The following is a 19,087-nucleotide window of genomic DNA, read 5'->3' as shown; positions in this document are numbered from 1 at the left end:
CATCACGGCTATTACCATAGAGGCGCCCGTGAAGCCGCGCCAGCCGCTCGTGCCGGGTGATGCCGGCCCAGGTCCGCGTCAGCAGATCCAACGCCGTATGCTCCAGCAGGCGTGTGCGTCGCGAAGACGCACCGTTGCGTCCATCGGCATCACGTGCTGCGTTGCAAAAGTCTGCGTCTTCGCCTCATTCACAGAGCATGGTTGCCTGACGTTTTCGTCCTGACTTTGCGCAGATACCGAGCGGTGCGTTCCGTCGGTTGCACAACGTCCACACGCTCAATCTCCACAGCAACAAGATCGAGGCAATACCGCGACAGGCCTTCACCGGCCTCTCCAACATGTCCCGACTGAGCCTCTACGACAACAACATCGCCAAAGTGGACGACGACGCCTTCTACGGTCTGCCCAGGTGAGCGGTGGCGGTGCTGGCGGCGGCGACAATGCTCCCCCGCTGCCTGCCGAGCAGCTCGTACCAGCGCCGCCACCGCTGGATCTGTTAACGACGCCCAATTAGCCGCTCTCTGGCGTCAAGGCCGAGAGGAGCCCGCCGGCAGCAGCCCCCGCCGCCGTTCGCCAGGCCGGCTCGGCTGACTCACACGCGGCAACAAAGCGGCACGCAGCTGGGTGCGCGCGAGACGGCCGTCCGAGCCCGGGTGAGCGCGGCGCCTCGGCGGAGACTGAGGCGCTCCATCCGGCGGAAGCGAGGCCATCAATCGGCTCCTGGATGAGCGGACCGCCTGTGTTCGCTAGCCGGGCAGCGCCCGTGTTCGCTGGCCGGGCAGCGCTTTTGTCACAAGATGGCCTCAATTTTCTCGTGAGAGAACCAAAACAAGCCACTGGAATTGCGAGCGCGGATTTCCCACGCCTTACATTGAACAGCGAACTTCGGTCACGATGAAAACATCCACGGGATGAATTGCTTTCGGAGGAATTTTCTCCCGCTTGGCTGAGCGCCGAGAAGATTAACGATGGCTCGAAACGCCAACTAGATTGAATCGCATTAGCTATCAGACATGTCCTGTCCGACACCGCGAACAAATATGCCCGGGGGAGCATTCGGCCAACAGCAATGGCCGCTGCGCCGACACGTAACGGTCATCAATCCTTGACCACCAACGACGCCGAGCCAGTCATGCATGCGAACGGTCTGACCAAACACACACTGGAGCTTCGCAAGTCGGCAGCGCTAAGCTTCATTAGACGGTGACGTGGAGATGGCTCGTAAGAAAATTATAGCCGCACACACACGTCATGTTAAACCCGGTGTCCGTCAGTAAGGTGAGAGATAGATTTATGACGCCATCAGAACTATGTCAAGCACTTGGGCGGTTGACCAAAGCATGATTTCTATCTCCGGCCCGTCTGACCGAACCCTCCGTCCGCAGCCTGCTCAGTCTGAACCTGATGCAGAACCATCTGACTGCGGTACCATCGAAGGCGATTCATTCACTGACCGCGCTTGAGCGACTGGAGCTACAAATCAACCACATCACCGACATCAAGACCAACGACTTCACAGGTGAGCCAGACCCGGAGCCGGAGCCGGGGAGGCGGCAGGACCTGCCGGGGCCGGGGAGACGGCGGGGCGTGCGGGAGCCGGGGAGGCGGCAGGGTCTGCTGGGGCCAGGGAGGCGGCGGAACGTGTGGGAGATGAGGAGGCCGCAGCAACTGCCGGGGCCGGGGAAGCGGCAGGAAGTGTGGGGGCCGGGCTGTGGTAGGACGCGTGGGAGCCGAGGAGGCGGCAGGACTTGCTGGGGGCGGGCAGGCGGCGGGACGTATGGGGGCCAGGCTGTGGTAAGACGTGTGGGAGCCGAGGAGGCGGCAGGACTTCCCGGGGCGGGAAGGCGGCGGGACGTATGGGGACCGGGCTGTGGTAGAACGCGTGGGAGCCGAGGAGGCGGCAGGACTTGCTGGGGGCGGGCAGGCGGCGGGACGTGTGGGGGCCGGGCTGTAGGCAGGACGTGTGGAGCAGCCCGATGTGGGCCTGCCACGATGCGCGCCCATTATACACAACAAAACCCGCCGAGACGTCGCCACGGCGAAAGCGACATTGATAAATCAAAAAGTATTGGTGAAACCAGATACGGGTCGAGTAAGATGGAGTGTAAGAGAGGGGTGAAAGCTGGGGAAAACAGAGGGGGATGACGGAGAAAGGCTGGAGGGATGAGAGCGAGAGAGAGAGGAAGAGCGAGAGAGAGGGAGAGAGAGGGAGAGAGGGAGAAAGAAAGAGAGAGAGAAGAGAGAGGGAGAAGGAGAGAGAGAGAGAGAGAGGGAGAGAGGGAGAAAGAGAGAGAGAGAGAGAGGGGAGAAGAGAGAGAGAGGGAGAAAGAGAGAGAGGAGAGAGAGAGAGAGAGAGAGAGAGAGAGAGAGAGAGAGAGAGAGAGAGAGAGAGAGAGAGAGAGAGAGAGGAGAGAGAGAGAGAGATGGGAGAGAGAGAGAGAGAGAGGGGGGGGAGAAAGAGAGAGAGCGAGAGAGAGAGAGAGAGAGAGAGAGAGAGATAGAGAGAGAGAGAGAGAGAGACGAGGAGAGAGAGAGAGAGGAGAGAGACGAGAGAGAGAGAGGAGAGAAGAGAGAGAGAGAGAGAGAGAGAGAGAAGAGAGAGAGAGAGAGAGGGAGAGAGAGAGAGAGAGAGAGAGAGAGAGAGAGCGAAGAGAGAGAGCGAGAGCGGAGAGAAGAGAGAGAGAGAGGAGAGAAGAGAGAGAGAGAGAGAGAGAGATCCGTCTCCTGAGGCCAGCAGCCTCCAGCATTCATCGCTGCAGGCGGGTAATCTAGCCGTTGGCTGCCGACGGCCCCGTGGGGCAGTGCTGGCCCGGCAGCCGCCACCCGTCACCGCCCCGATCGTTGCCCCGCATCAGCTCCAAAGGCGGGGCGAGACGCCGCCGTAACGCGACGCCGGCCGTGTCGAGCTCCGTGAGCGGCAGGACGCCGGCCGTGCCGGGCTCCGTGAGCAGGCCGGACGCCGCCGGCAAGACTCCGTGAGCAGGCCGGACGCCGGCCGTGCCGGGCTCCGTGCGCAGGCCGGACGCCGGCCGTGCCGGGCTCCGTGAGCAGGCCGGACGCCGGCCGTGCCGGGCTCCGTGAGCAGGTCGGACGCCACCGGCCGGGGCCGCCCATCGCCCCACGCCCGGGTCGCTCAGATGAAAAGGTCACGCGTCATTAGAGCGGACAAAGTCAAACTCGGTTGTCAACTCGGCTGATGATGTGATGGCTGACGGTAATTGAAGGCCGTGAGACAACTCGCGAGCAAGTTGTGTGCCAGATGTGTCGGTTCAATCAGCAGACATCTGTAGCGCCCCTAGCTACCGGCTACGGATCGTATTTATGAGCCGATCGCATCTCCATGATGACAACGCGCGGATCATCAGGTCTCTGCGCCACAAGGCAATCAACCGAACTCCACTTCATGCAACATAAATTGGCTGAGTCATTGACCCAATCGTGCCTAGCTCAATGCAGGTCTATTCATGGCATCCAACCACTTTTGCTCTGATGTACTGCTGTCCATGTGCCCAACGCGAACAGGGCATTATTAAATGATGCGCCTGGCACCAACCGATTCTGCCGAATAGCCGGGCGGCATGGGAAATGGGTTTCGCCAGTGTTCTATCCAAATAAACACGACGGCGCGACGACGCCTGCTTTGACACACCTGAGGCGACCGTCAAATTCGTTCTGTTGGGCAGGCCGCTAATTGGACCGGCTGCCAAAGTCGCGGCGGCGCTCACAGGCCCGGCCGCCGTACAAGATCGTACAAAGGGTGCGGGTGGCGGGGGGGGGGGGGGTTCGCCCGACCGGCGGCACACGCGTCACTGGCCCACAGAACCGCCGGCCACCCCTTCGCCGACCGGCCCTCCAACGGGCTGACCACCCTTCACTGGCGGCCGCCTCAGCCATCGAACCGTCTACACATTGCGCGGCCGTTCTGCTTTCGCTGATGCACACTCCATCTGGCGACACGTCCAATCACAGTACAGACCACTGCCAGCTAGCCGGTGACTTGTGGCAACACAATATCGGCAACGAGACACCACCTTACCGAGGGCAGAAAGTGGCAATGACTAAAGCGGTCTGATCACTCGACAGCCCAGCTACTGAGTCACACAAAAGCATGTGTGGCAGAGTAATTGTGAGCAATGACCTGCAAATTGGCCCATAACTAGGCGCTCGCACAGCAGCAAAACCCAGCATTTTGGGGGTACCCCGGGGATCGTTCCAAGAAGAACTTTTGGGTAGGCCAGCTGGAGCTATCCCACCAATCCAGTTTCCAAGGGAGCCTGCAGCAGTAAATTAAAAGCATAAGGTCGCTGGCATCAGCGGTGACCCATGAATTCTGCACTAGTGCCGCTAGACTGCGGGCCTCCAAGTATTCTGATGCCCGTATTGTATAAAATTATGAAAATGCTCGGTATGCTCAGCGCACTTCGTCCGCGACATTGCAAAAATACGAGTCCCAGACATCACATCAGAGTGCCATCACATGAGCGTGCCGGCGCCGTGGATGAGCAGCGCAGCTCACCAGCGGCGCGTACATGTCTGGCGTTGATGTCTGGCGGCCGGACACGCGTCCGGTCCGCCCGACGGACGACCCCGGATGGGACCGGCTGCCGCGGGGGCTCGCCGTGTCTGGCCGGGCCGACAGGGACCGCCTCGCCGGCCCGCTCCGGCCCGACGGTCGACCCGGGTCGGACCGGCTACCGCGGGGGCTCGCCGTGTCTGGCCGGGCCGACAGGGACCGCCTCGCCGGCCCGCTCCGGCCCGACGGTCGACCCGGGTCGCGGCAGTCCGCGCCGCTATACTAGCCACGGCCAAAGGCAACTACTAACACATGAATCGCCGCCGATCAATAGCTGCAAGCTGACGGTCGATCTTCAGCTTTCTGACGCTACGCGCTAATCACGATCTCCACATTTTTGCTGGGCAAAGTGCTGAGTCAGCGATTTCGCCGGGTAGCAGCCCGCCGGGGATGGAGCGGGTTCCGCCGGGTAGTAGCCCACTGGGGATGGAGCAGATGTCCGCCGGGTAGCAGCCCGCCGGGGATGGAGCGGGTTCCGCCGGGTAGTAGCCCACTGGGGATGGAGCAGATGTCCGCCGGACAGTGGTAGAAATATAACACTGTGATTGAATGTGAATGTGCCCAAGCAAAAAAACATGTCATTGTGATCTTTGCTTGTCAGTTATCCGATTCCTTCGCCCCGAAGCAAGCATGGTCATCCTTTGCTACAAGACGCATCGTTGTTTTCGTCCCCCAATGTCATCAGACATCTGCGTACACCTGCCTTATTTGTGACCTCTTGCCTTTCTTTAGTTGAGAGCCGCTGTTCCAGTGACAGGTACCAGGGTAACCTCGGTTGATAAGGTGGCTCAGTAATTTTATATTGGCTTGATTCGAAAAGGGTTGTTGTTTGGTTGTGGGATTTCTGAACACACCACATGTCATCCTCTGCTCTGGCTCCTCCAGCCAAAAGCGCTGTTGCTTGGTTCTAGGATTCCTGAACACACATGTCATGCTCCGCTCTAGCTCCTACAGCCACGTATATCGCCAACAACGCATGGGTAGATTTACAGGACGCCTGGCCCTGTCTTACTGATGCCCCTTGTTTGCAACTGCTTTTAGACGAAAATCCACATGTCACCAGTCCCCGTCACTGGCCGTCCTGGAGACAACCGCTGGCTGATTCACACACCGTGCTGCACACTACCGCCGGCTGATCCACACACACCGTGCTGCACATTACCGCCGGCTGATCCACACACACCGTGCTTCACACTACCACTGCCTGATCCACACACACTGTGCTGCGCATTACCGCCGGCTGATCCACACACACCGTGCTGCACACTACCACTGCCTGATCCACACACACCGTGCTGCACATTACCGCCGGCCGATCCACACACACCGTGCTTCACACTACCACTGCCTGATCCACACACACCGTGCTGCACACTACCACCGGCTGATCCACACACACACCGTGCTGCACATTACTGCCGGCTAATCCACACACACACCGTGCTGCACACTACCACCGGCTGATCCACATACACCGTGCTGCACATTACTGCCGGCTAATCCACACACACCGTGCTGCACACTACCACTGCCTGATCCACATACACCGTGCTGCACATTACTGCCGGCTAATCCACACACACCGTGCTGCACACGACCACTGGCTGATCCACTCACACCGTGCTGCACACTACCACCGGCTGATCCACACACACCTGTGCTGCACACTACTGCCGGCTGATCCACACACATCGTGCTGCACACTACCACTGCCTGATCCACACACACCGTGCTGCACACTACCACCGGCTGATCCACACACACCGTGCTGCACATTACCGCCGGCTAATCCACACACACACCGTGCTGCACACTACCACCGGGTGATCCACATACACCGTGCTGCACATTACCGCCGGCTGATCCACACACACCGTGCTGCACATTACTGCCGGCTAATCCACACACACACCGTGCTGCACGCTACCACCGGCTGATCCACACACATCGTGCGCAGCACTGTGTGTGCACACGTTAGTGCACCACGTTCTATATCGGCGCGCTGCCAGGTCATGTTTCTTATGGGGCAAATCTAGGTAAAATGCTACCGAAACGTAATCATGGATACTCATACTATCATCAAAAACCCTGCGCAAATTTCCCCGGTTGTGTGACTGATTATAGGCCTATTTGAGTGCAGGCTAGCACATTCGTTTAAAGTGTATCGCAAGAAACGACATTGGACCACCATCTGAAACAATGAATTTCATTTGAGAAGATGCTACAGTGGGTTCTAAAATTTAGTTAAGTGCAGCTTAGAGTGCCTTAAAGGAATCACCAACACTGATTAAGTAATGTGTGGCCATTTGACCAGCAGTAGCAGTTTTTGGCCCACCGAACTAACCCCCCCTCCCCCCCCCCCCCCACTGTTCCGCTGGTTGGATGGAGGGGGCGCGGGCCGATCATGTTCCCCTCCTGTCACGCTTCCTGGGGCTGGTGAGTGCGTTTTTGGGACGTGTGGTCCTGACGCGTAGAAGGCGGGTGAGGTCTTCCCGACTACATCCTGCTTTTATCAGTTGGCCTGGACGCAAAGGCCCCGGCGCATCCCGGTGTGTCTTGACGCGGATAGTATGACGCCTTGCCTGTCCACTGCTACTACACTTTTGGTGTTTTTGCTGCTTCTTCCACCTACGGCACTTTGTAAATATATCGTTATCTGGTATCGCATTGTATATCCGTGCTCTAGTTTTATTTTGCATGTGCTTTGCTTCCGGTACATTGCAACGCATGCACCAAAATTATTAGTTCGCATGGAATTGTAATTTTTTTCATATGGCCCGCACCTCATACTTGGGCAGACTTGTCAGTTTTCCGGACGAGCTGTTGACCAACCTGACACCTAACACCAACCTGCTCACCTAATGTTGATGGTGAGTTCGAAATGTCGCATGTCGTCGTCACACGTTCAATATTTAGCCAGTTCAAGAGGGTTAAAGCCTCAATTATGACAAGACGATTGTCTTATTTTCAATTCAAGATCAAACTTAGTAGACTCACACATGAAGGTTACCAATACCGTAACCCAACATCATGTAGCGGTTTTATTAGAATGGCAGGCAATTGAGCTAAGAATATGCCTTGATGAACGAAAAAAATCAGGGAAAGACATTTGCATGCAAGATGTTAAGATATTTCGAACCCAGCAAGCACAGTTTGCATTCCAACACGCAGAACGCTTCGAGAAGCACGACGTATCTGTGGAAACTGAATGAGTGTCATAGGTCCACGAAGCACACTAGCATCATCTATAAGCCAGGCGTTGGTACCAGTGGCACCACCTAGGTCAACGGTGCAACGTCTGCGCAAAATTACTTGCAATTCAAAGCCAAGGCACTGGACTTCAAAAGCACACCTGGCGTACGACAGACCATACGTTTTTTTCTGACGCTGAAGGCGTTTCAGCAGTCCGTACATTCTCAATCTACCCAAAAGCTGCCTCTGAAAACCCCTTTCCTGAGGGCTTACAATGCTGTGGCCTGTCCAGGCGCCCCACCGTGACGTCACAGCGGGGTTGCCAGATAAATTTTGAGGGGCCCTGGAAAAAGCTCACACTGAACGCTGTTTTTGCTTCGGTTGGTAATGCGCGACATTCTGGCGCTGCAAGAGATATCTGGATGATTTCAAAGGTGGAATTTCGGATTACCTCAGACTTTACACTGGCAAGGATCAATGAAACCCAGCTGTCACTCTCCATGTCGTTTACTTGTTATTAGAAGTGTTCATTTTGTTTTCACGGTGCAGTATAAAGTCGAAGGCACTAATAAGAATCATGATTTCACATGGAAGCGTTGTTAGAAACTACTACGTATTCACCTGAGCTTACGTCACGCAGTGTGCACATGCAATCATTAAAGCACATAGACAAGATATTTTTTACCTCAGACATCATTTCAATGGCAGAATTTTGTCGAATAGCAGTCCGATCTGGTGTTGACGAATGAGCCAGTGACGAACAGAAGTCGGAATAAAAAGGTTTTTGAGTGAATTAATGGAACCTGTAAGCGAGGGTGTGGTGTTTGTGACTAACTAATTTGAACTTATAATCGTATGTTGAGTTTGGAAACAACCATGTCATTGGGGCTTTACGACGCACCCAGCTGCTGAGGCTTAAGGCATCGCCTGGTTCCCACCCTGGTAGGAAAGGCGGGCACTGCGGGGAATCGAACCTCGTACCTCTGGTTTCCCAGACGCGCAGTGGTTAACGCGAACGCGTACGCGTTAACCACTACACTACCGGCACCCTTAGAAACATTCAGTGAGAACCGGGAGTCAAGGCCTAGTGTTTGCAAAATGACCTATGTGGTCCGCGAACCAGGGATTAGTCGTGATGAAAGAACCAGGCCAAACGAAGGATCTAAGGCCTCGTTTTGATGAGGGGAAGTGGGTACCAGAAACCAACATTGAAAACCAGGCACATGTCTTGGTAACATATTTCTGAGGACAGACACGAATACAAATTCAGTGGCAATGCCAAACGTGATATTTTATATTCATCATGTGCCATCATGTTCATCAGCATGTCAAGCAGACTTATTTTTAGCCGACATCAGATTCACTATTCCTCGCTTGTGGGTTCTAATCCCAAAGAAAAATATACCAATCAGAACAATGCACCAGTACTATTTCAAAAATTACCACTTTTATAAAGTGTCCAGTGCTGTAATACCATGCAAATATCGTAAAAGTAAGGCAGTATTTGGTGGTCTTGTTCTAGGAATAGTCTGGCATCAGCCACAACACTTCAAAATTTGAACAGTTAAATTGCCACATCGCTAGCATAACATGGATACCGTAAGGGACAAGAAAACCGTGCTGTATTCGGCCAACACGTGAATCATTTTTTTCAGACACCGAATGTTCTGAGCTTAGTTTAATTTCAAGAGAGCATTGCATGGTAAATGCAACAATTACAGTTTATCGCGTTTTGCGTGCACCAGCAACTTCGTGAACACGTGTATGAGCTTAGATAGCACTGGCATGCCTGCATATTATGCAGTTACACACCTACACTCCCGCACCAGACCCACGCACTTGGCATCGATATTGCAAATGACCATCTTAATTCGTCCTGGTGCTTCATTACAGCATATATCAGCACAGGTTAACCGATATTGGAAGTACATGACCCATTTTCCTGTCCATCCGGTTTCCTGACCACTCTACGCCATGCTCCTTGTATCACGTGCAGATCCTGCTGACACCACGGCGATTTGTCTTACCACGTCAGATAAGTTGTCAAAAAATGATGAACCCATTACATGAAAACCATCCGTCCTTAACGACATTTACGCGTATTACGGGTGTGTGTGTGTGTGTGTGTGTGTGTGATTGAGGCTTGACGACGCACTCAGCTGCTGAGGCTATATGGCGTCGCCTGCCTCTCACCCTGGCAGGAAGGGCGGGCATCGCGGGGAATCGAACCCCGTACCTCTGGTTTCCCAGACGCGCAGTAGCCAACGCAGACGCGCTAACCACTACACTACCCGCATCCGCGTATTACGGGTGCTTGCCAAAATAGCGTCATAAGTTATAGGTATATAAACGCTTACAATTATCTCTTCTCCACCTCAGGATCCTAGAACATGGCGCCACACGGACCAGAGCCAGCCCCTGAACACACAACCACAGTGCGGACTCTGGGATTCATTGCCATGGCAATCGGGATTTAATTCCGTGACATGAAATCCCCCCACCAATCAAAGGATGAGTGCAGTGTCCGAATTCGCGGCTTATCCCAAAGCCATAGGCTCTACATTTACGGAGACCGGAGCGTTCTACCTTATTCTTTCTAGAGCCTTGTGAGATGGTTCGAGCCCAACAATGTTCCGTGAGAGAGACAAACATTGGGGACCCGAAGCCGTTCCAAAGAGACACCAAACTCTACCTGAGCGCATCGACGCTGTCGGCAGGACTGAGCAAGTTGGACAGCCTGCTGCTGGAAAACAACCGGATCAAGGCACTACCAGCGCGCGCCTTCACCGAGCTCAGCCAGCTGACTAAGCTCAACATCGAGCACAATCAGGTGGCCTACATCGACAAGCTCGCCTTCCAGGGACTCGAGCGTGAGTGACTCCGGCGGCCCGCCTGCCGCCCCCGGCGCCAGTCGGCTGCAGGATGGCAGACGACCGTCGTGGCCATGCGACAGACCATGTGACAGACCGTGTGACATGAGACAGACCATGTGACAGACCATGTGACATATGACAGACCATGTGACGTCGTGATCTGGGACAAGGTGACGCAATGTGTTGCCGTGACGACTGCGTGACCCTCAAATACCTTCCCCCCCCCCCGCTGCACGACGTGCCGGGCGGTACGAGGGGTGACTCGGCACGCGCCGCTGAATGACGCCGCTCTGCAGAAGCATCCTGGATGGTGCAAAGATTGCAGGCAGGGATTGTATTTTGTAAATGAAGCGTAGCTCATTATTTGTGCGAATCTCATCTCCTTTATGACATCATTTGTTTCCCATGTTCCGTGCCCTGTCAAAGAAAACTGGTCACACACCCCGTACGTATGTACAACGTACCCTTCGTACCCTGTCAAACTGGCCACGATGGTCTTCACAGAGGTCACCGTCAGTTGACCCGAGGTGTTTTATCGCAGTGAGTGAGTCAGCGCAGTATGCAGCATCATGTGCGTTTGAGCTCTGCTTGAACCGCGTTTACCATTATCAACAGCTGCCCACAAGTTGCAGCCTATGACATCAGAGACCGTTCAGCTGCGTCACAACAGTTCCTACGGCTTGGAGGACGGCCACTTGTGTATGACGTAGGTACTTGCAACGGCATAGGTTTACTCAGGTAGATATTCTGCCAATGGGGGACGTGGCCCTGCGGGATTCGAGTCGATTCGGTGAGGATGGGAGACGTTTATCACGGTCAGGTGCACACAGAGGAATTTCAAAATCCCGAGGCGAGACCTTAAAAGCCCAACTTACAACTCTAACACATGTCTCATTTTCTGAGGCCTCCTGACGACACCCTTTGGTGACGTGTAGTGAGCCCCCGCCTTTCGCGCGCGCTCAATTCCTGTTTGTGCCGAGTGCCCAGGAGTCGTGTATTTTGTAATGGAGGGGGGAGGGGGGGGGGGCACCCGCCCGCTTGTCTCCCCCTGTGTACGCCTCTGCCCACGACCAATAGCTTTGTATCAGCCTCAGGGTCTCCGGCGAAATTTATGGTCGGCACCGGAAACCATTCTAAGACAAGCTCGGGGTAAGAGCAACAAGTTATATTTAGGCTGAAGTTACGGGTGGGAAGGTCAACACTGCGAACACCTGGAAACAAGAGCATTAATTTGAATAAATGTGCCCATCTGCATCCGCAAAATTTGCAAGGTTTCTGCTCAGCGGACTGCCAATGGCGTGTCCTATCTTGAGAGAAGTAGCACCACGACAATGCTGCCTGTGACCAACGGGGGCCCGTCCGCGCCGTAAAATAGTGAACACTTTGTCGGCAAATCGAACCCAGGGACTCTGACACCAGCAGAATTTATGGTTCGGGACTATGCCAGCATGGCCCGGAGCTCGGTGAACGAGTGCTCATTACAAGAGCCTTCCAAGCGGCCGCCCGCACTGCTGTAGTGGCCACGGCCGCGCCTGCCAGTGTGGCAGTGCGGGGCTAATGCGTCAGCCTTCCCTCTGCTGTAGTGGCCACGGCCGCGCCTGCCAGTGCGGCAGTGCGGGGCTAACGCGTCAGCCTTCCCCGGTGTAACAAACACATCCGACCCCGGCAGCCACGGCCCATCTATGGCAGTGCGGCGCTGATGCGTCAGCCTTCCCCGTGCTGTAGTGGCCACGGTCGCGCCTGCCAGTGCGGCAGTGCGGGGCTGATGCGTCAGCCTTCCCCGTGCTGTAGTGGCCACGGCCGCGCCTGCCAGTATGGCAGTGCGGGGCTGATGCGTCAGCCTTCCCCGTGCTGTAGTGGTCACGGCCGCGCCTGCCAGTGTGGCAGTGCGGGGCTGACGCGTCAGCCTTCCCCGGTGTAACAAACATCCATCATCATATCATCAAACATAACATCCGATCCCGGCAGCCACGGCTCATCTATTCTTCGAGCGCCCGCGATGATGTACGCCATCACCTCAATCCTCGATATTGGCATTTACCAATGCCTGCCCCCAGTCCTACCCAACCCGAGATGGTCGACAGGCGGACAGCGCCGGCTGTGGAGGAGGTCCGCCGGCGCCGCCCACCAGCACAAGCCCACCATCAGGCAGCACACCCCAACATGCGCACCACACACCCACTCCCGTGTTCTCCCCCAACCCACCCATTCACCGGAAATTAATGACGGCGCCAGGCCCGTCGGAAGGCAGCGGAAGAGCGGCCGACGCACATCCGAGTGGCAGCGTGGCAAATGGGCTGGGCGATGGCCAAATCGGTCTGGCTGCCGCCCCTCCCCCCTTCACCCCCGGTGATGGCCACGTGGGCCGTGACGTCAGAGGCCGGTCGTCACGCGCACGGAACCACGTGCGAGATTTACGATCGCGTCATCGGTCGCTCCTCGAATATCCTACCCTGTGGCTCGCCAGACGGTCCCTGATTGGGTTGAACGGGAAGCTGTTAGATAGTTGGCCGAATGTCTGTCCGCAGAGACTCTGGAATGGCTGTCACTGGGGGACAACAAGATCTTCGGCATCCCCACGCAGGCGCTCCGCGGTCTTCACCGGCTCAAGCAGCTCGACCTCAAGCACAACAACATCTCCATCATTCCGGAGGACGCATTCGAGGGCTTTGGGCAGTCGCTTAAGTTCTTGTGCCTGCAGAAAAACCAGTAAGTACCCCCCCCCCCCCCGCCAACTCGATAGAAATGTGACGCGTGCCCCAACCCCCCACCCCCATACCCCTCTCGTATTTAGGACGGCACGCTCGGTGCACGTCAAGCCGGCCGGCTCAACAATACGAAGGCTACCCACACATCCATTCAGACAGACAGCAAAGAACCCCGGACCTCGGACCCCGGGCCCCGGACCTCAGACCCCGGACAGCTGCTCTGAAGACGCGAGCTGGCGGCGACAGGACCGCACCGCTCACCTCACCGTCAGCGCCGCACCGCTCACCTCACCGTCAGCGCCACACCGCTCACCTCACCGTCAGCGTCGCATCGCTCACCTCAGCGTCAGCGCCACACCGCTCACCTCACCGTCACCGCCGCACCACTCACCTCACCGTCAGCGCTGCACCACTCACCTCACCGTCAGCGCCGCACCGCTCACCTCACCGTCAGCGCCACAGTCTGAAGGGTGAACTGCACGCAGTTCATGACATTCTCCGCTTCGAGAAGTGCCCACTTAAGTGGTGTAGAGTTCTCAGACAACACATCCAGCAGCGGGGCGCGTCCGGCGCAGCTTGCCCGCCGTTCGCCTTGGTCACATCCATGGATTTAGGGAGATATCGAGTGAATTACGCGGGCCTGAACGGCACCTTTGCGGCGCCAGTACGTAGAAGTGCCACCTACGCCAATGGGGTAAACTTGCCGAGAACAGCGCGGAGGCGTCGCTGCCCTCAGCTCTGCTCCGCGTCAGTCGCCGGCTGCCCCGGCCGTCCGGCGGGCTGGTGAACTGAGGGCGTGGGAGAAGCGGGCCGGCCAGCTGGCCGTCCGACAGCCTCATTCATTCGCCCACCCAGCCCACTTCACACGCCCGCATATACCAGACTCCCAGGCGAGACGGGGGTCACCCAGCCCACCGACGCCCATGTAGGCTAGCGGACGGCGTCGGCTCTAGGACCGGCCGTGGGATACGCGGACTTGAAGCAGCCGCGGCGCAGCACTGGGGCGCAGTCCACACTGAGAACGGTGGCTAGCTAAGTGGCCCTTCAATACTGACCGCATCATAACATGTCAAGGAGGGTAGCTCGACGGGTGTGAGTTCGCCGTTGTTCATATCTCAGAATGGATGCCAGGCTGGGACAGCTCGCTGCAGCACGCACTGCGTCCCCCCGTGGTCTGCGGGACTGCATCGCACTGCGCCCCGGGACCGCGTCACACCGCCCCCCCCCCCCCCCCCTCCGCTGGTCCGCGGGACTGCGTCACACTGCGCCCCGGGACTGCGTCACACCGCCCCCCCCCCCTCCGCTGGTCCGCGGGACTGCGTCACACTGCGCCCCGGGACTGCGTCACCCCGCCCCCCCCCCCCCCTCCGCTGGTCCGCGGGACTGCGTCACACTGCGTCCCGCTCGCGGCGGTCCACACCTGAGGCGCACCCCAAAAACGGCCGTTCCCAGTCATGCAAGCCAGAGAAGGGCTGCAGGGGACGGCCCGCTCAACCATGCTGCAGTCCATCGACCAGCTCAACCTACCAATCCCCAGGAGAAATCCCCGTCTGCAGTATCGAAGTTCACCGCAAGAACATAGAAAATGAATGAGCAACGAACTAGTTTTGTACGTAACAGCCCCACGGCACGTGCGCCATAATGGCGTGCGCGGTCTGGCGTTCTGTCCATTTTAATTTGGTCACGACAGCAGCCTAACGGCTTCCTCGTCACGTCAGCCTTAGCTGGTCAGCTCCGATAACAATTCGCCATCACCGATTACCTTCGGCCGTGACTTCACCACACGGGACACTGACAATCGCGTGTCGATAACGCGACAGGCGCAGCTGCACACACACGTCTGACGCGCACGCACGCACGCACGCACGCACGCACGCACGCACACACATCTGACGTCAGAACTGCCAGGCCTGCATCACGCCAGGACTAGAGGAGGGCGTGACCCCACCCTGGCACTAGCCCGCCGTCTCGCGGGGGCAGCGCGTGGCGGCCGCCCTCGCGCCAGCTGATGTCGACTGCCCGTCCACAGCATCAAGACCATCCCGCCGGGCACCTTCATGCAGATGCACTCGCTGGAGTGGCTGAAACTCAGCAATAACGAAATCACCACCATCCCACTGGAGACGGTGGAGAGCTTGCTGGACTCACTCGAAGTCATTGACCTTTACCGTGAGTAGCGGGACACACGTCGCACGAAGTACTGAAATGGAGGAACAAATGCAGTTTTCGTTCGCCTGACGTGGATGTGCGGGCCATAACCTACCTCATACTGCTAACTTGTGGTACTCATCAATGACTTGCCTATTAATCTGACTGTCAGGTAAAATTAGCGGGCATGTGATGTGTTCATACGGGTGCACGGTGGATAGAGGAGTGTCCATTACGCCACCGCCTGGACGGTCGCACTGCCAGGCCGGCGGCACCTACAGGTGTCCGCGCGCCGGGCGAGTCGACGTCCTGCTGGGCCGGTGCCAGAGCGTGTCGGCCGGGCGCGTGTTGGGCCGGCGCCGTTTGTCTCCATCTGAGGCGGCGGGCGGCCGCGCCATTAGACGGGCGGCCATCGATCGGCGCGCGGCCAGGTGCGGTCGGCAGGCGGCGCCACCAGCGCGCACCCCCTCCCCCAGACACCGCCCAAAACACCGCCGGCAAACACGCTACGCCGCGCCCGGCCAGCTATTTTCAGCGCGCTTTGCACCGGCCAATGGTCCCGGAAGCAGTCAAGATTCCCCATCTTGAAAAATACGCTGGCTGTTGCATTGTATCACTAAGTCGTTTCCAGAAGCGACTGGCATCCAATTCGGCAATACAGCTCTGAAGCACGCAATACCCGTAACACTGAGCGATATTGTCATTATCAAAGTTGCCGGTCCGTTATAGAGTCGCTCGTTTCCTTCTCCACAAACGGATGCTGGTGTGCATCCCTCCTTCCCCCCACTCTCCCCAACGCCAACGTACCACCCGCAGGCTCACGAACTTCAAAGCGGCTTAAATAGCTTGCCAGAAGCACGCATCCTCGATGCCAACGCGTCACAAACACTCAAACCGGATGTCAATTTTGTCCGCGCACAAAAAAGGCGTCCCAGGGTGCGAAACGTGCCGGATCGCGGCATGCGCTGCGAGGCGGTGCTTCAGACGCCGCCGTGGGCACCGCCTGCCACCCGCGCGACCGCGCCAGTCGCCGGCACCGAGGTCCCACTGACGAGCGGCTGCTTTCAGAGAACCCGCTGGTATGCAACTGCGAGCTAGTCTGGTTCAAAGAGTGGATCGACCGGCATTCGGACGACGAAGAGTTCCAGACGTTACACCACGAGCCGCATTGCCGCAAGTTCGACAGCAAGCACATTGTGAGCGTGAAGAAGCTGCCCGCCTCCGAATTCAACTGCCCGACCAGCGGGCAGCCGTCGGCTGCGGAGGCGGCCGCCTGGCCGGCGTTGCTGGCCGCCGCCTGCGCCGCTGCCCGACGCCCGCAGTAGCTCCACCCCGCCCTCCCACGCTCGGACAGCGGCACGTCCGCCGGCTTCCGGGCGTGACGGGCGCAGACGTCAGACGACGCCCAGCTGGATTTCGTCGCCATTTGGACCTGGCGACCCGAATATGGCGGCATCCTGGGAAGCCGATCCGAATACGGCGGCGTCGTGGGAGGTCGATCCGAATACGGCGGCTTCGTGGGAAGTCGATCCAAATATGGCGGCTTCGTGGGAAGCCGATCCCAATACGAAGGCTTCGTGGGAGGCTTTTAGTCCAGATTCATGTGCGGCGTTACAGAGGCACTCAAAGCAAAAGGGCAGCCGGAGGGGTTTCCGTTTGACGTAGAAACGAGAGCAAGAGAAGTGGATAATCGCTTCGGCGAGCCAGTTTACCGTCGGATAGCTGCGGGACCTTGGAGCATTTACCGCAAAGTGCGTAGAACTCTCCGGCACTCCAAGCTGAGCTGCGACAGCCAAACAGGGCTCAAGCATCTAAAAAGGTTTGTCTTAAATTTATCTTCGAACCGCTGGCCAATGAGGAAACGTAAAAAGGAAACAAGAAAAACTAAGCGTGAACGATGGCATCTTAAAATAATTACACATGTAATTATTTGAACTTATGCCATTCAAGCACATTGGGTGCACCTAGGAAGTAAGAAGTGATGGCAGAATCTCTCCGAGGGCATGAAGCCGACACGGTCGATGGCCCCCTAAATAAGCGGCGTAAGCGGCGCAGTCGCGTTCAGGCCTGGAAAATTACGAAGTTTCACCGACCGGGTTCGGGGAAAACCTGCCCGTCGGCAAGAGGGGCCCCAGCCACCCTGTCCGCCAGGTGGGGAGTTTCACCCCGTCCTCGCATGCGTGGCATGCTCGCCGGGCGGACCACGAGACCAGCGCGGCATGTAACGCCGCAGCGTGCAGGGAGTGTGCCACGCCCACGCCCGTGCCGCACACATGCGCACGCGAGCAGCCGCGACTAAGAGGGGCGCAAGGGGAGGAGGTGGCTGTTTTCAAAGCCAGTCGTGTGGCTTAGCTGTGTCAAATGTTCCACCGCGCACGTGCCCGTCTTGGCGCTCGCTGGCGACGGGCGTGTGCGCGCATCGCGGCGGCCCGCCCGCCAGGCCTTGCTGCCTCCGTTCGCGGCACGCGCATCAGCAGCTCAACAGCCTGCGCGAGACTGCGGTGACGGTGCGGCCCGGCGAGCCACCGGAGGGGCAGGCGTGGGGCTCGAGCCCGGCCGGCCGCTGCTCCCAGTGGCAGCGCCGGCCGAGACTAACCGCGGCCACCGTCGGCAGGCCGCCACCGCAGCGCCCGCACCCAGCGGCCGACGCGGCGCGCTCGCTCGCCGCAGGCATCAGTTGTGATTTGCCAAGGTGTTACCGCTCGGCCGGTACAAAGATCATATCATTGGTGGCCTCCGTGTGTTCCGTCTCCGGCGCGGCTGTCGACCGGTGGCAGCCGGCCGCCGCTAGGCTAAGGTTTGCTGTTGTTTCGGTTGTCCGCTCTACGTCACTGCTGTTGCTTCGTCTCCTGCGCCAGTTAGCGCGTCGTTTTAGCTCCGTGAGCGTTGCCGTTAGCGAGCTATCGGTGTCGTGTTCTCTATTCCCTCCCTGCGGTTTGACGCGACCGGGGCACCTCCCACTGCCCTCGGGAAGGTGGACGGGTGGCGACGCTCCACTCAGAGGACGGCGCCGGGGCCCCGATTGAGGCCGGGGGGCGCCTGGCCCGCCTGCGGCGGCAGCGACGACGCAGGCCAGCTCTCGGCCAGCAAGACAAGGCCCTGGCTCATCCCAAGTCAGTCGAGATCGCCACCCCGCCACGCAGAGGTGCCCAAGGCTCGCCAGCCGTTTCGACACTGTTGCCGCGTGCGTTTTGATATAGTCGATCGTTATCGCTGTTCCATTTCTCCGTATCTGGTATGACCAATGTTGCGGTCCTGGCGATGATCCGCGTATTTTTCTACAGAAGTGGGGCTGCTATCGAGGCAGGACCGCATCATTGCTGCGCATACCTCGGCTTGCTATATACCTCTCAATTGTCGTGAATAAAGTACGATCTACACCCGACCGTCATCCGGCGCACCCCGACAAGGGGCCGGCAACTGGAGCGGGGTCGGAGATTATCGGCCATGACCGGCTCAACGCGGCCGACCACGCTATTGCCCGCCGGAGAAAGGGGTGCACAAAGTGGGGTACCTGCGACAAACCTTCCCAGTTTAATGCGACGAGAGCTCGTGCCGCAGGTCTTTCACGCGATTCTTCTCGTGTACATCAC

At 57.8% G+C, this 19,087-nt stretch overlaps 1 protein-coding gene across 1 annotated transcript; it reads left to right on the top strand.

Moving 5' to 3' along the window:
- Nucleotides 1-233: 233 nt before the first annotated feature.
- On the top strand, nt 234-18,874 carry LOC119109538 (phospholipase A2 inhibitor; the record flags this gene model as incomplete). The annotated part of the gene is given in 6 exon segments (XM_037233190.1): nt 234-409; nt 1,386-1,519; nt 10,483-10,635; nt 13,167-13,347; nt 15,376-15,515; nt 16,563-18,874. Coding segments are annotated over 6 exon segments (1,041 nt in total), but the record flags the coding sequence as incomplete, so codon positions are not given.
- Between the last annotated feature and the right edge of the window lie 213 nt (nt 18,875-19,087).

Source organism: Pollicipes pollicipes, unplaced genomic scaffold (genome assembly GCF_011947565.3).
Source record: "Pollicipes pollicipes isolate AB1234 unplaced genomic scaffold, Ppol_2.1 Scaffold_7231;HRSCAF=8579_pilon_pilon_pilon, whole genome shotgun sequence".
NCBI lineage: Eukaryota > Metazoa > Arthropoda > Thecostraca > Pollicipedomorpha > Pollicipedidae > Pollicipes > Pollicipes pollicipes.
Note: the sequence above shows the minus strand (reverse complement) of the source record. Positions and strands in the feature narration are given on the sequence as shown.